The sequence below is a fragment of the Mus musculus genome, chromosome 6 (assembly GCF_000001635.26).
Source record: "Mus musculus strain C57BL/6J chromosome 6, GRCm38.p6 C57BL/6J".
NCBI lineage: Eukaryota > Metazoa > Chordata > Mammalia > Rodentia > Muridae > Mus > Mus musculus.
Window position 1 is genome coordinate 113,761,812 of NC_000072.6, and position 13,808 is coordinate 113,775,619.

General features: G+C 51.7%; 1 protein-coding gene across 20 annotated transcripts in view; it reads right to left on the reverse strand.

Annotated features, from left to right (window-relative positions):
- Atp2b2 (ATPase, Ca++ transporting, plasma membrane 2) overlaps positions 1–13,808 on the reverse strand; it is a 298,783-nt gene that overhangs the window by 17,981 nt on the left and 266,994 nt on the right. For all 20 annotated transcript variants that reach the window (XR_868849.2, XR_868850.2, XR_001785094.2 and 17 more), the window contains 6 exons: positions 12,394–12,635; positions 11,450–11,684; positions 4,177–4,356; positions 3,910–3,997; positions 1,727–1,833; positions 954–1,145 (listed from right to left, as the gene is read on the reverse strand). Coding sequence is in view for 17 of the 20 variants with exons in the window: in NM_009723.6 (NP_033853.1) it covers positions 954–1,145; positions 1,727–1,833; positions 3,910–3,997; positions 4,177–4,356; positions 11,450–11,684; positions 12,394–12,635 (1,044 nt within the window). In the remaining 3 variants the exon portion in view is untranslated. The remainder of the gene's footprint in view (positions 1–953; positions 1,146–1,726; positions 1,834–3,909; positions 3,998–4,176; positions 4,357–11,449; positions 11,685–12,393; positions 12,636–13,808) is intronic.

Consider the following 13,808-nt stretch of genomic DNA (forward strand, 5'->3'; position numbering starts at 1 on the left):
GTCCAGTCTCCAGGAAGCTGTCACACGATGTCTATAAACCACCACTAGAGGGAGCTCCACATCCACAGACCAGGAAAGATGCCCTCCCCTGAACAGACAGGGAACCCTCAGTCCAACTCTCGGGCCTGAGGTGGCACACAGGGTCAATGCTACAGCCACCATGTGCATCATCGTGATGGCGGTCACCGCAGAAGGAAACAGTGTCCTATGGGCCATGTGGCTCTTGGGGACGCTGCACAATGGACTCTGGGTTCCCCTATGGGTAGGAGGATTGTGTAACCAGGTAGTGACTGGAAGGACCCAGGCCTCTGAGATCCTCTTAGGGCTGAAGTTGCTCTCCTTCTCCAGACCAGAGAGCCAGCTCCTGGGAGATGCAGTCTGGTTAGAGTTTCAGGAGACATCAGGAGCCAGAGTGAGTGTCTGAGCGTTCTGTCCTCTGAGCCTGTCTCTACCTCTGTGAAGTGGTACTTACTCACGGGGCTCCAAGTGTCTCGGCAAGCAGTCTGCCGAGGGCCAGCAGCAGTGATCTGGACAGACAGAGCATCACTGCCTCCTCCACTCACCCCATCTCTCCGAATCCACTCTGCTCTGGAGGGAAGATCCCACACAACAGGACTGACTCTGTCCTTGTCTGGGCAACTGGTCCCCTTGGTCCTCCCTTGGGGCCTCTGCCAGGCTTCTGCCAATGTCTGGAGCAGGGGTCAGACCTCACAGGCCATGAGGCCCGATGTCTCTCATTTCTGGGGCCACCTGAGTCATACTACCTCCCCAAGCCTCATTTCTCAACTGCATAGGGCTACTGGCTGCACGGAGGTCCAAGATGGCATCCTGGTCTTGGGAGGAACACCGCAATGTGTATCCATCCCCAGGGTTGTGCTGCTAACAATCTAGGGTGTTCTGGAGGCTAAAGGCTGCCCTTTCCCAGCCTTTGGTGTGATTCTCCCAGGACCCACCTGTGTAATGCAGGCGCCCGTGAAGGCCACGATCACCGCCACCACGTTGACAGTCAGCTGGAACTGCAGGAATTTGGATATGCTGTCATAGACGTTACGGCCCCACATCACTGCCTTGACGATGCTGCTGAAGTTGTCATCTGTCAGGATGATGTCTGAGGCCTCCTTGGCCACATCTGTGCCTGCGATGCCCTGTGGAGACAGGGACAGGAGCCTGGTAGGGCAGCTGGAGAGGTGAATGGCTCTATCTGGCCAGTCTTATCTTCACACAGTCTTAGTCCTGTCACCTCACTCCTGACTCAAAGGAACTGGCACAGTCTGACCATACACACATTCACATGTATATGCATACACTCATACAAACTTTGTATATGTATATGTATATGTATATGTATATGTATATGTATATGTATATGTATATGTATATGTATATGTATATACATAGGTATGCACATACTTACACAACCACCCCTCTGAGGCCAACATTCTTTTCTGGGAAGCCTGGCCTTGCCCCATTCCTCCTTGACCTTTAAGCACCGAGCAGGACAGAGCTGACCCCAGCAGGACACTGCCTGCCCCCTCCAGGAAGACCTCTTGAGGCTAGTCTGGGACTCAAAAGCTTGGGTTGCATACAAGTTGTATGGAGAGGGATGAGTGTTAAGTGTCTGTAGGGAGTCCTGCAAGCCAGTTTGAAGTGGTGTAGTCCAAGCTGACTATCCTCGCCTTTGAGACCCAGTCTGACACCACATGAAGCCCTCTTAAGATCCTCTTACCATTGCGAAGCCCACATCTGCCTTCTTGAGAGCAGGCCCGTCGTTGGTCCCATCCCCTGTCACAGCCACCACCTGCCGCTGCTCAGTGTGTGTACTGTCGATGATGCCTAGTGGGTAAGGGGGTATGATCAGGGCCCATGGCCAGCCCTGAGCCTCAGCATGGCTTCCTGTCCTGTCTGTCCAGCCAGCCCCTTCCATCGCTGCTCTTTCCAGCCTGTTCAGAGCCACCAAGCTCCTCGTTAGCCCAGGTTGGCTCGGGACTTCCCATTCTCCAGCACTGTCTGCTCTTAAAGTCCTTTGTCACCTAGAAGCACAGCCCTCTTTGTCACACTACCTAGAAGCACAGCCCTCTAGCTATTCTGTCCAGATCCATGAGTTCTCTGCATCTTCAGGGACTCCCACATCTGCTTTCCAGTACACTCCGCCTGGGAACTCCAGTCATATGCGGGGAGGCCATGAGCATGTCATTTGCCATCCTGACCCACTGGGCTTGACCTCTGTACATCTTCAACGATAACTGGTAAGAACCAGACTGAGCACAACTACGCCTGCCCCTCATGTCAAAACCATGGCTTCTGGCCTCCTTGTCTGCGTGTGGGCATTGCCCTGTCTGTGCCAGGCAGACAAACAGCAGCAGCCTGTGAAGGCAGGGAACAAGTTCCCAGGTAAGGGGTACCATTCCCTCTAACTACCCCTTACAAAGGCCAGCTTCCATGCCTGGTCCCTCAGGGTTATCCTGGCTATTCCCACTGGCTGCCAGCCCACCCAAATCCCACTGTCTCTGGCTCAGCCTGTTTGAACTCCTAACTCTGGAGTTGGCAGGTCAGTCTCTGACCTTCCTGGTTCTTTGGTCAGCACTGGACACTCACTGGGCCCTATGATGGATGGTTCCCCAGCGGCCTCCTTGTGGTCACATCTCCATCCTGTCTCTCCTGGCCTCACAGCAGCTGGTCCCACAGTGGACCATGTTCTTCTCTGTGGGCTTCCTTCCTGGGTACCCCCCCCCCCAGTACCTCCCACCTCTGAGTACCTCCTACCCCTGGGTACCTCCCACCCCTGAGTACCTTCTACCCCTGGGTACCTCCCACCCCTGGGTACCTCCTCCTGTGCCTCTCTCTGGTCTCTAATGGTCTTATTTCTCCCATCATTCAGGTGGGTGCACTGGGTTCTGGGGTTTCCCTGTTCCCCACATGCCCATCACCCCAGAGGCTCTAGCTGAGGCCCACATTTTCTTGATGATGGCTGTCTATTGCAGATGGTATTATTAGGACTTCAGAGACCCTGGAAGACTTACATTAACTGATTGGCATCTTATCAGGTCTGTCATGCCTGATACCCAGGTAATGAGGGTGGGCCCGTAGCACGGTCTGTACAGGAGCACGCTATGGGATTCTCTGTTGTTTAAGACATGTGACTCTAAGGTGCCTAGAGGTGATCCCAGGCAGAAGTCAAAACCCCACCTTTTACATTTACAGATGGGGAAACTGAGACCCAGAGTGGACAGGCTTATCAAGGCCTCAGAGAGGGTAGTAGGAGTACTGAGACCCAGGGCTGTGATGCAGGAATGTAATTGGGGTTCCTGAGGCTTTGTGAGTGGTGACCCTCTAACGGGTGGGGGAAGGTGTTCTAGCCTTCTGCTGTTCCGGGACCTCTCATCCTCTGGGTCTGCTCATAAGGGTTGGCTGGAAGCTTCCTACGGGTCTCAGCTTCCTAAGTTCTGGGCCCGATGGAGGAGGAAGATGGGCTACCTTTCAGATGACAAAGAATGGCAAATACCGCCAAGCCATGAGAGAGCAGACTTTGTGGAAGGTTCCTGAAGGTCTGCACAACAAAGGTTTTATGCACAGGGACTAGGCTACCTCTAGCCCAGCCAGGCCCAGGCCCACTGCTACCTAGAGGAGGTTGGATGATCAGAAGAGAGTCTCGCAATCTCCTCATGTCTCCCCCCCACACCCCCAAGCCTCTGCAGTCCTCTCAAGGCTGAAAATGAACAAGCCAGAAGGCCCCCAGGGAAGGAGAGTCTGTGTGCCCTCTTCCCATCTACACTGTGGAGCCTGTGTCACCCATAGCCAAGGACCAGCTAGAGCACACATGGAGGAAGCTGCGATGCCATGCAAATCGGGCTTGGTTTTTAGGCTGGGTTAGTTCTGGGCTCACAATCACCATAGTTACTCCAGGCTTACCTTTGACCAGCGTGTGCTTATCCGTGGGCGAGGAGCGAGCCAGCACCCTCAGCTTTGGCCAGATCTTGTCAATCCGCTCCTGCTCAATCTGGAGAGGGGTGTGGTATGTCGGTGGGGGGGGGGTCACAGAGAGAAATCGAGCCCCATGCAGAGTCGCTGGGCTCTTCAGCTGGCTTCTGTTCAAGCATGCAGGGCCCATGCCTCCCGGCCCCCTCTGGAGCTTGGCCCACTTCAGAGCCTTTGCGGAGGGCACATGCGCATGCGTACCTCCCCCTTCTCGTTGCGAATCCTCCGATTGAATTCTTTGCCTTCCAGGCACAGGAAGTCCTCTCCAGGGTGGATAATGCCACACTTGATGGCGATGGCCCGGGCTGTGTTGATATTGTCACCGGTGACCATGCGGACTGTGATACCTGCCCGCTGGCACTTGCGGATGGCTTCTGGGACCTGTAAGAGAAGGTAAAAGCCATGAGGGAGGGCATCACTTAGGTAGGTCTTCCTTGTCTTAAAAAAACCCAGGGCTGACTCTTCTCCCAGAAACCTCCCTAGGTAACTAACCAGGAGAGGCTGATGGTGCCTGTGGCTTTCCTTTTATGCTTTCGACAGGCATTACCAATTGATCACAACATCCTCTGATTAAACCTGATAGGGTCTCAGAATTCTCAGCCCTCAGAGTACCAGGCAGCTACTACTTACTGACCATGATAGTCTATCCTGAGATGAAACTTATTGTTTCTGACCTGGACAAAGGGCATTGGAAAGACCCTAAAAAACCATCCTATGTCTGGCTTCAGGCAAGAGTGGAAAGTAGCAAATTAAGTCCATTTAACGTATCCAGGCTTCACCTACAAGGTCCATGATCCATTCCTTGGTGTATTTTCAATGTTGGGGGTGGGAGGAGAGCCATGTGCATTTGAGGTCACTTTATTTGCATAGATTTAGAATAAATACAAATGGTGCTTCTTCATGCTAAACAGGACCGAGAGGGACAAAGCACTGGGCTTTTGCTGACTGGATTGACACACTGACTTCTGGTCAGCCAGTCAGAAGGCAGCAAGGCTCACTCCTCTCAGTAGCCTCCTCTCTTAGAGTGGTCAGGATGCAGAGCCAATGCTAGTGTTCACTGATGACCGGAATGAGTAACTGAACAGGGGCAGACAGAGACATGGCAGGGGCACCTGCTGCAAAGTGTCCTTGTAAGAAAGAACATGCCACCGTGCACAGAGACCCAGAGCATGTTAGAATCTTGGGCCTGCCAGGTGAGCCCTGTACCCAACTCTTCTTGCATACAGTGGACCTGAGCCCTCACTGCCACCCCTGCCTTGCCAAGCCACTGGAAAGGGTCTGAATAAACCCTCCAGGGTCCTCTGGGCTGATTTATCTGTGACAAGCCCTTACTGTGAGAAAGTACCTTTGGGGTGGTTGAGGTTAAATGAGGGTAGGACTGGAATCTTCATGAGGGGGAGATGAGGATACAGAATCACAGTTGTGTGTGTGCATGCACTTGTGTGTGCGACTATGTATGTGACTATATGTATATGCATATGCAGTTTATATATGTATGATGTATGAGGATGTATATAAGCATGTGTATGATGTATGTGTGTGTTTGTATGTGCATGATGTATATATGTGTGATATATGTGTATTTAAGTGACTATGTATGTATATGTATATGATATATGTAAGTATGTATATGACTATATGTATGCTTGTGTGTGTGTGTGTGTGTGTGTGTGAGGGATTCAAGTGTTTCGAAAGTCCTAGAGTGGGGAGGGGTTTTGCATCATCTGACTCCATCCCTCTGTTCATTGCCTAGATCTGTCCTAGGCAACCCCAGCAGATGGTTGGCTTAGTCTCTGCTTGCACACCCCTGGTGATGAGCTGCTCCCTTCCTCCCAGGTCTACTGATCCACAGTGTAGCTAGGCTGGCTTGTGCTTTCAAAGAACCTTTATTTTTCTCAGATGGAGTGTTCTTCGGTTATACCTGAACTTTCCTACAGAGATGGGGTCTTTAGGAGCCATGGACTTTAGTGCAGGCTGAGATTAAGGGTTCTGGAAAGCATAGAGGAAGGTGAGTGGGGGATAAACCAGGGAGCGCTTCCTGGAGGAAGGGGTGTTTGAGCCAGTTCTATTCTGTTAAAAAACAACTGAGATTTTGGTATGAGGGAGCGTGCAGGAGCTCAGGCCATGTAGATATAGCACACAGAGAGCAGTCAGGTCCACATTACTGATCTCAAGGTATACAGAGAAAGATCTGGGTGGGTGGGGGGCTTTGGGGCTGTGCTATATAATGTGTGTGTGTGTATCTTTCTATGTAGATCAGGCTAGACTTGAACTCACAAACAAACAAAAACAACCAAACCAAACCAACTGATCTACCAACCAACCAAAACCATAAAAAACCAGTTCTGGGAGAAGTACAAGGCTCCAAGTGCCCTGCTAGGCTTTCCCCTCATAAATCCAACATGGACTCTCACAAGAGCCAGCTATGCAGCACCTGCCACAGTTCAGGCCTGGAAAGTTCTTTCCCTAAAGGGCCCATATGTTGAAATTAGGTCCCCAGGGTGGCGCTGTCCGGATGGAACCTTTAAGAGGTGGGTTGTCTGTGTGATGTGTCTTGGCAGGGAACTGTGGGACCCCTGTTTCTTCTGCTTTTTGCTTCTCAGCTCTGACGTGAACTGTGTGTCTGGCTCTGCTGTGAGCTTCTCTCAGGATGCACTGTCTTGCCACAGGCCTACTGACCATCACCTGACACCTCTGAAGTTGTGAGCCCAGCTGGACCTCTCCTTTCCTGCTTATAAGCAGACTATGTCCAGTACTTTGTTACAGTAATGAAAAGTTAGGGTTTTCCATTTCCTTCCCTTTGCCCACTGCCCCTGCTGCCGGGGACATCCTCCCCCTCAGCCTTTCTATGGCAGCGTTTGCCTGTCTCCTACACTCAGACCTCTCTACTCACGCAGCATCTCGAGCCCTCCAACCCAGAGGGACACTTCATTAAGTTGTTCTGCAGACTTTGTTTTTCATGCTCACTCATTCACTCAACAAACAGCAATGGAATATTCAATTGTTCGGCGCGCCAAGGAGGATCGACATCATTAAGACTCAACTCCCAGGGGCATGGGTCTGCCTGAAATATGCTTTCCATATAAATAAAACCAGTGTTAACTATTTTAAAAAGTGGCTTCCTCTGCTAAAATTATCCTAGATATTCTCACCGAGGAGAAGCAGGAGACGGGCGCTTCCTGTTGTCATTACATAAAGGCTTTTAAACATCTGCTGTTTCTGGTGACAGCCGGTGTCTGTGACTCCGAGGGCTCTGAACACCCCGCTCTGGGTAACCCCCAGCCTGTCCCAGAACGACGTCTCCTGACAGCTTCCTCCAAGCTAGCTTCTCTCAGCCTGGGGTTGTTTTGAGTAGGGACTTTGGTGAGCGTTTGGTGTTGCTTTGGCTTGGGTGGGCCTAAGGGAGGAAGGCGGTGAGGCAGCGGGGAAACTGACCGAGGTGAAGAGTGTTTACCTACAGTTGAAGAAAGTTGGGAAAGTGTGGGGACCCATGACAGAGCCCCTCTGCTTGGGCCTCACTGTTCTGGAGCCTAGTATGGGGTGCTAACTGTGTGACTCCAGGAGCCATGTGCTGAGAAAAGGGACAGAGAACAGAGCCGGGAAAACTGCAAGAGACACTTGACACAGGTGAGGACATTGTGGGACAAGTCACCCACAAAACTGGTGACAGGGGCTGCCTCTGAGGTGGGAACTGTGGCCTGGGTATGGTGGGGGCTGACTGTGAGGTGGGAACTGGGGCCTGGGTGTGGTGGGGGCTGACTGTGAGGTGGGAACTGGGGCCTGGGTGTGGTGGGGGCTGACTGTGAGGTGGGAACTGGGTTCTGGATGTGGTGGGGGCTGACTGTGAGGTGGGAACTGGGTTCTGGGTGTGGTGGGGGCTGACTGTGAGGTGGGAACTGGGGCCTAGGTGTACTGGGGGCTGACTGTGAGGTGGGAACTGGGTTCTGGATGTGGTGGGGGCTGACTGTGAGGTGGGAACTGGGTTCTGGATGTGGTGGGGGCTGACTGTGAGGTGGGAACTGGGTTCTGGGTGTGGTGGGGGCTGACTGTGAGGTGGGAACTGGGTTCTGGGTGTGGTGGGGGCTGACTGTGAAGTGGGAACTGGGGCCTGGGTGTAGAAGGGGCTACCTGGGGCCTTGTCAGAATGAGGCTATAGGTTCAAGTCTCAACAGGAGAAGACCCACTCCGCCACACCCCACCTCACCCCACCCTACCCCACAGCTTTGCTGGTTTAACTCTGGGATCCACATAGCCCAACCTTCTCATTCCCGGACAGAAAAACTGAAGCCCCAGAGATGTTACTGCAGGCCACCTGTGGCGTTTCACATTGACTATATTGACAGCATCTGCAGTCATCTTGGGGTCAACTCTCTGGCCATGGCTATGAGGGAGTTTCCAGGTTAGATTCACGGAAGTGGGAAAATCCTCCCTGGAAGTGGGCAGCATCTGTCTATGGGCAGGGTCTCAGACTAACGAGGAGACAGCATTCATCTTTCTCGGCTTCCTGACCACAGATGTGATGTGACCAGTGCCTCTCGCCCCTCCCACTCTGCCTTCTTCTCCAAAACAGGAGCTTGGATAGGCCTTTCTCCCTTAAGTTGCTTTGGTCAGGTGTTTTGTTTCACCTGACCAAATGAGAGAAGGAACTGATACATCAGCCATGAGAGAAGATCAGAAGGGCAGGTTAAAGTAGGTGCCCCAACCCTACGCTGTCACTTGAGGAAGTGTGTGTGTCTGTCTGTGTGTGTCTGTGTGATTTTTACATGCCACAGTGCACGTGTGGTGGTCAGGGGACAGCTTTGAAGAGTTAGTGCTCTCGTCGCTCCGCCTTTACCAGAGTTCTGGGGATTACACTTAAGGCGATGGCTTGAGTGGTAGATGCTTTTATCCACTGAGCCAAGCCACCTTGCTAATACTGTAGCATGCATTTCTGCACCCACATCCCAGCAGGCCATGGGTGAGATGGGGTACTGGGCTGGATGACGGAGGGCTGTGGGCAGGAGGATGGACTGAAGGAAGGTCTGGCGGGTGTAGGTGTGAGGCTTCTAGCAGCTGCTTCTGGTCTGAAGACGTCAGAGCCTGGAAGGAAAGGGCCTCTGAGTGGACACCCCTTCTGTAGATAGAAGATAAAGGTCCCAGCAAGCAGGTGGCTTGGTGGGGGGCAAAGCTTGGGCTTGTGTCCAGCCAGCCCTTGCCAGACCTGTGTTTGAAGCAAGAACTCTAGATGATAATGCTGTCGTCCAAAAGTCCCAGGGTCTTGCTCCAAGTCCTGGGCACGGATTTCTCTAAGGATCTCTCTAGAGGCTTCTCCTTCCAGCTTCTTTCTATGGCATCTGGATCAAAGCCTAGGATACCAGGTCTACTCTGTATCTGTCTATCTACTTAACAGTGAGACTTTAGGACTCTGTTGGCCTCTCAGGGCCCAATGTGCTCATCTTTAAACTGATGAATGAGGCCAAAGTTCAAATCTCCACTCACTGGAGTAATTGTGAAATCAATAACCAGCATTCAAAACAGAAGCAGGGCAGGAGACACTTCTGGCAGGTTTTGACCTCATGGAATTCTTAGGTGGTTAAATGTGTTGCTGGCTCATTTGTAAGGAGCCTTCCAAGGCTGGCAGGGGTGAGGGGGGGTCAGTCTGGAGCCAGAGGAGGCTGCATAGAAGGAAGTACCCAGAGAGAGGCTGGCGGGGCATGGGCAGGTGGCCTGGCACACATCAGGACAAACCGCTGCCCAGTGATGTCCAGGAAGGCGATAATGCATAACTCATCTGGGAGGCCTGAGCCCACTCACTGCTGGTGACAACTGCAGCTGTCCTGGGAGTCTGAAAACCATCTTCAGGGACTAGGAGTTAGACAGATCCCTGATAGGTGGATAGAAAAGAAGAGGGGCTACAAATAGATAATAAAGAGGCAAACTTTCTGTTCTGTTTGGGGGAGGGAGGGAGGGAGGGAGGGAGAGAGAGAGAGAGAGAGAGAGAGGAGGTGGGAGAGAGATGAATAGCAAGAGCACTGCCGGAGAGTTAGGATCAAGACTATTCACTCTCATGCATTCATCCCACAAGCCCCTGCCTATTCTGAAGGCCAGGCTGTTGCCAGTACAGGATCCCGAGACATGACTCAGCCAGGAAGGCCATTAGATGGCCTTAATTTTGGGCAACTGACCTACCTATAGGCTGGGTTTGGTGTTCCTATGTGTATAGTCTGTTCCCTTACACTATCTCATGGGCATGCGTGGGCATGGAGGAAGATACTGTTATGTCCAGGCTACTGATACGGCTCAGAGAGGTTATGCAAGTGGCTCAATGCCACACAGCCCATTGGATCTCCAATGCTAGCACGTGGGGATCCAGGTCTGTCTGATGCCTGTGCTCACTCTGATACCTCTCAGAGCTTCCAGGATGTAAAAGTTTATGTCTGTGATCTGATTTCACTTGTTCTTTGGAAGACAAGAGTCCTACAGCAGCAGGCAGGAGCCTGGAAGACAGCTCTTTACCTATCTCCACTTTTATAAAGGGACAGCTGGAGCTCTGAGAGAGCAGGCAGTGGCCAGAGGCTCAAAGAGAACACTATCAGGGCAGGGCAGGGCAGGGCAGGGTGGGGAAGGGTAGGGCAGGACAGGCAGGGCAGGATACTGAATCCACTGTTGTTGGAAGAAGGTGTTCCCTCTGGGTATCAACACCAAATCTCACAGTCAAGGTCAGCAGGGACCCACTGGAGCCTAAGTGGAAGAGGAGTCAGATCTTGTACCTGCTTCAGGCCCTGTGCTCTCTTGGTACCCTGGGTCAGGTGAATGCTTTACCTGCCCTTAGCACTAACATCTTTCCATGAAGCCTAATCTGGTATTGGCAGACACATACCACATGACTCTTCTTCTGTGACTATGACAGGCCTGGAGCTGGACCACTCCTCCAGTACTTTTATCCTCATCACGTGGGTGAAGTCACCTGACCCTTCTGATGGGAATGTGACCAGTCATTAACTTAGAGTCCTGTCTCCCAGATGCCTGCTGAAGGCAGATTGGGGCTGTCATAGGAGGCTGGCCAGGGGACCTTATTGCTAAGCCACCTCTGGGCTGACAGAACACTATGCCCTGGGTTCTCCTGGGAGGATGCCCTGTGTACCTAGCTGTATTGGAGGCTTGGGGTCCAGATCATGATAATTGCTACATCCCATGGGCTGAGAGGTTTCTGCAGCTAGGCAAGCCCTATACCTGTCCCTAGGCAGACAGGAGGGAAACACCCTTGGTGACTGGGGGGACAGTATGAATACTGTTTTCAGTCAGAGAGGCACCTGTGTGGTGAGTCCTTCCCAGGTCCCTCTGAGTAAACAGTTGCTAAACATGGCTACATTGGTTTTAGAGTAGAAATGTTTGAAAGCCGAAGGATCCTGATACTGTTACACGGGGACCTGAAACTGAGAGAGCTGAGCAGACAGAGTCCCCTTTCCCTGAGCTCGCTGGCATCAGGGCCTACCTCAGGTCGTACTGGGTCTTCGATGCCCACCACGCAGATGCACGTGAGTTCATTGAGAATGTCATTCTCATTGTCCCAGTCAGGCTCAGGGCTGCTGGGGAAGTCACGATAGGCCACGCAGATGGTACGGAGCCCGTCACAGGCCATGGGCTCAATCACCTTCTTAACCATCTCATCCCTGTCTCGGGGCCGGAAGACACGGGCTTCCCCTGCCCCACTGAGGATCTTGCAGCACCTGGGGTGGGAAGGAAAGGAAATGAATGAAGCCCACCTACCTTGGTCATCAAATGCCCACCGGATCTGCTTCCCAGAATACCTCAATGCATGTAGCAGGCCTGGAGTGCAACCAGGTGGGCTTTACAATATTTGCCCCAGGCCCCTCAGCTGTCTGCTTTATGCTGTGTTTGGGTGGTTCCAATTGCCAAGAAAAGCTGCACCATAGATGAGATAGCTTGGGAAGCCCTACCCACCTAGGCTGGTGCTTTCTGCTTTGCTCGGGTATTGGGCTTGCCTGAGGAGTATCTAATAAAACAAAGGTGTAGGCCAGCTTCATGGTTCCAATCGAACAGTCTGGGTAAGACAGGGATCAATGGTCTGTTTCTCTTCACTTCCCTGCTATCCTTGCTCTCTCTTTGAGAGAGGGTCTCCATGTAGGCCAAGCTGGCTTCGAACTCAGAGCTCCTCTTGCCTCTGCCTCCTTAGAGCTGGGATTAGTGTGCATCACCACACCCAGATTCTTTTCCTTTCATTGAGATGACTCTAACATACTACAAGTCAGGGTTGAAAATCTCTGGGCTTGACCAGTGTACAAATGGGGAAACTGAGGTTCGGGGGTGGGGTGGGGTGGGGTGGGGGAAGTGACTTGCTTAGATCCAGCCTGCATGGGGATGGTGATGTGTGATGCAGACACCCACAACTGTGCGAGGGCGGGGGGCGGGGCTTACTTTTTGAGCACAATCTCCGAGGCGCCCTTGCTGTACATGCGGAAGCTCTCGTCGGGCATCTTGATGACGGTGCTCATGGACTTGCGCACGGAGTTGAAGGTGTACACCTTATACAGCTTCTCCTCTGGCATCTGGCTGCGCACCGGCTCGTAGTCCTGCCTCAAGTCCAGCACAAAGCCCAGCAGGCCGCACTCTGTCTTGTTGCCCACCTGCCGGGGCAGGGCTCCCTCTTTTTCTGGGGGCTGTGGAGAGAGGTGGGTGGCTTGTGCAGGGCAGGACTCGCCACAGAGGAGCCACTGACCTGGTTATCATTTTGACCCCGAGGCTGCTGCATGGCTGAGCCTCCAGGAATCCAGGGCTCCTGGTGGCTAAAATGTGGGCCTCTGAGACATTCCAGGCTAATCCTGGTTCTGGGGCTGGTCATTAAGAATTTTATTGTTTTTTAAAATTATGAATGATTTCTGTTCTAGTTTGCTTTCCATTGTTATTTAAAAAAAAAACTATGACTAAAAGCAACTTGGGGAGAAAATGGTATATTTTAGCTTACATGTCCTGATCACAGTCCATCATTAAGAGGAGCCAGGGCAGGCACTCAGGGCAGGAACCTGGAGGCAGGAACCGAAGCAGAAGCCATGGAGGAACACTGTTTAATGATTTGCTCCTTGTGGCTTGCTTAACCTGCTTTCTTACACAGCTCAGAACAATCCAGGGAAGGCACCTCCCACAATGGGCTCTCCCACATCAGTCTTTAATCATGAAAAAAAAATATGTCCCAAAAGCTTGTCCACAGGCCTATCTGATGGAGGCATTCTCTCAGTTGAGGTTCCTCTACCTAGATGACTCTAGTTTGTGTCATATTAACACAAACCAAACACAGCACATTATACGGCATAAAAAAAGACAATGATAAAAGAAATAGTCAGACAGCATCATAAATGCTTCAAATTCTTCGCATATTTTATGATTGGGTCTGTCTCATGTAGCTCAGGCTGAATTTGAACTTGGCACACAGCCAAACATGTTCTTAAAAGTCTTGATCCTCTTGCCCCTAGCTCCCAATTGCTGAGATTACAAGCATGTGCCAAAATGTCTAGCCAGATTTTTTCCCTTTCTGTTTTTAAAAGTTGAACCCCTCTCTGTATTTTTCATCTGCAGAATTTACCATTTGACCCAGAACTGGTCTCGATCTTTGATTTGTTTTTAATCATCACTGGGTGTGTATTGTGGCATTTTATTTTAAGGTAACTGTTGATGAAAACTAACATAGGAGGCCCTCTGGTACTCTCCTCACAGCTTCTCCCAGTGTTAGCCTCTCACATCACCATAGCAACAGTATCACAACAAGGCAGGGACACAGATACAATCAAAGCAACCTCACTCAGACCTGCATGTCTACATGTGGACTTGCTTCTTTA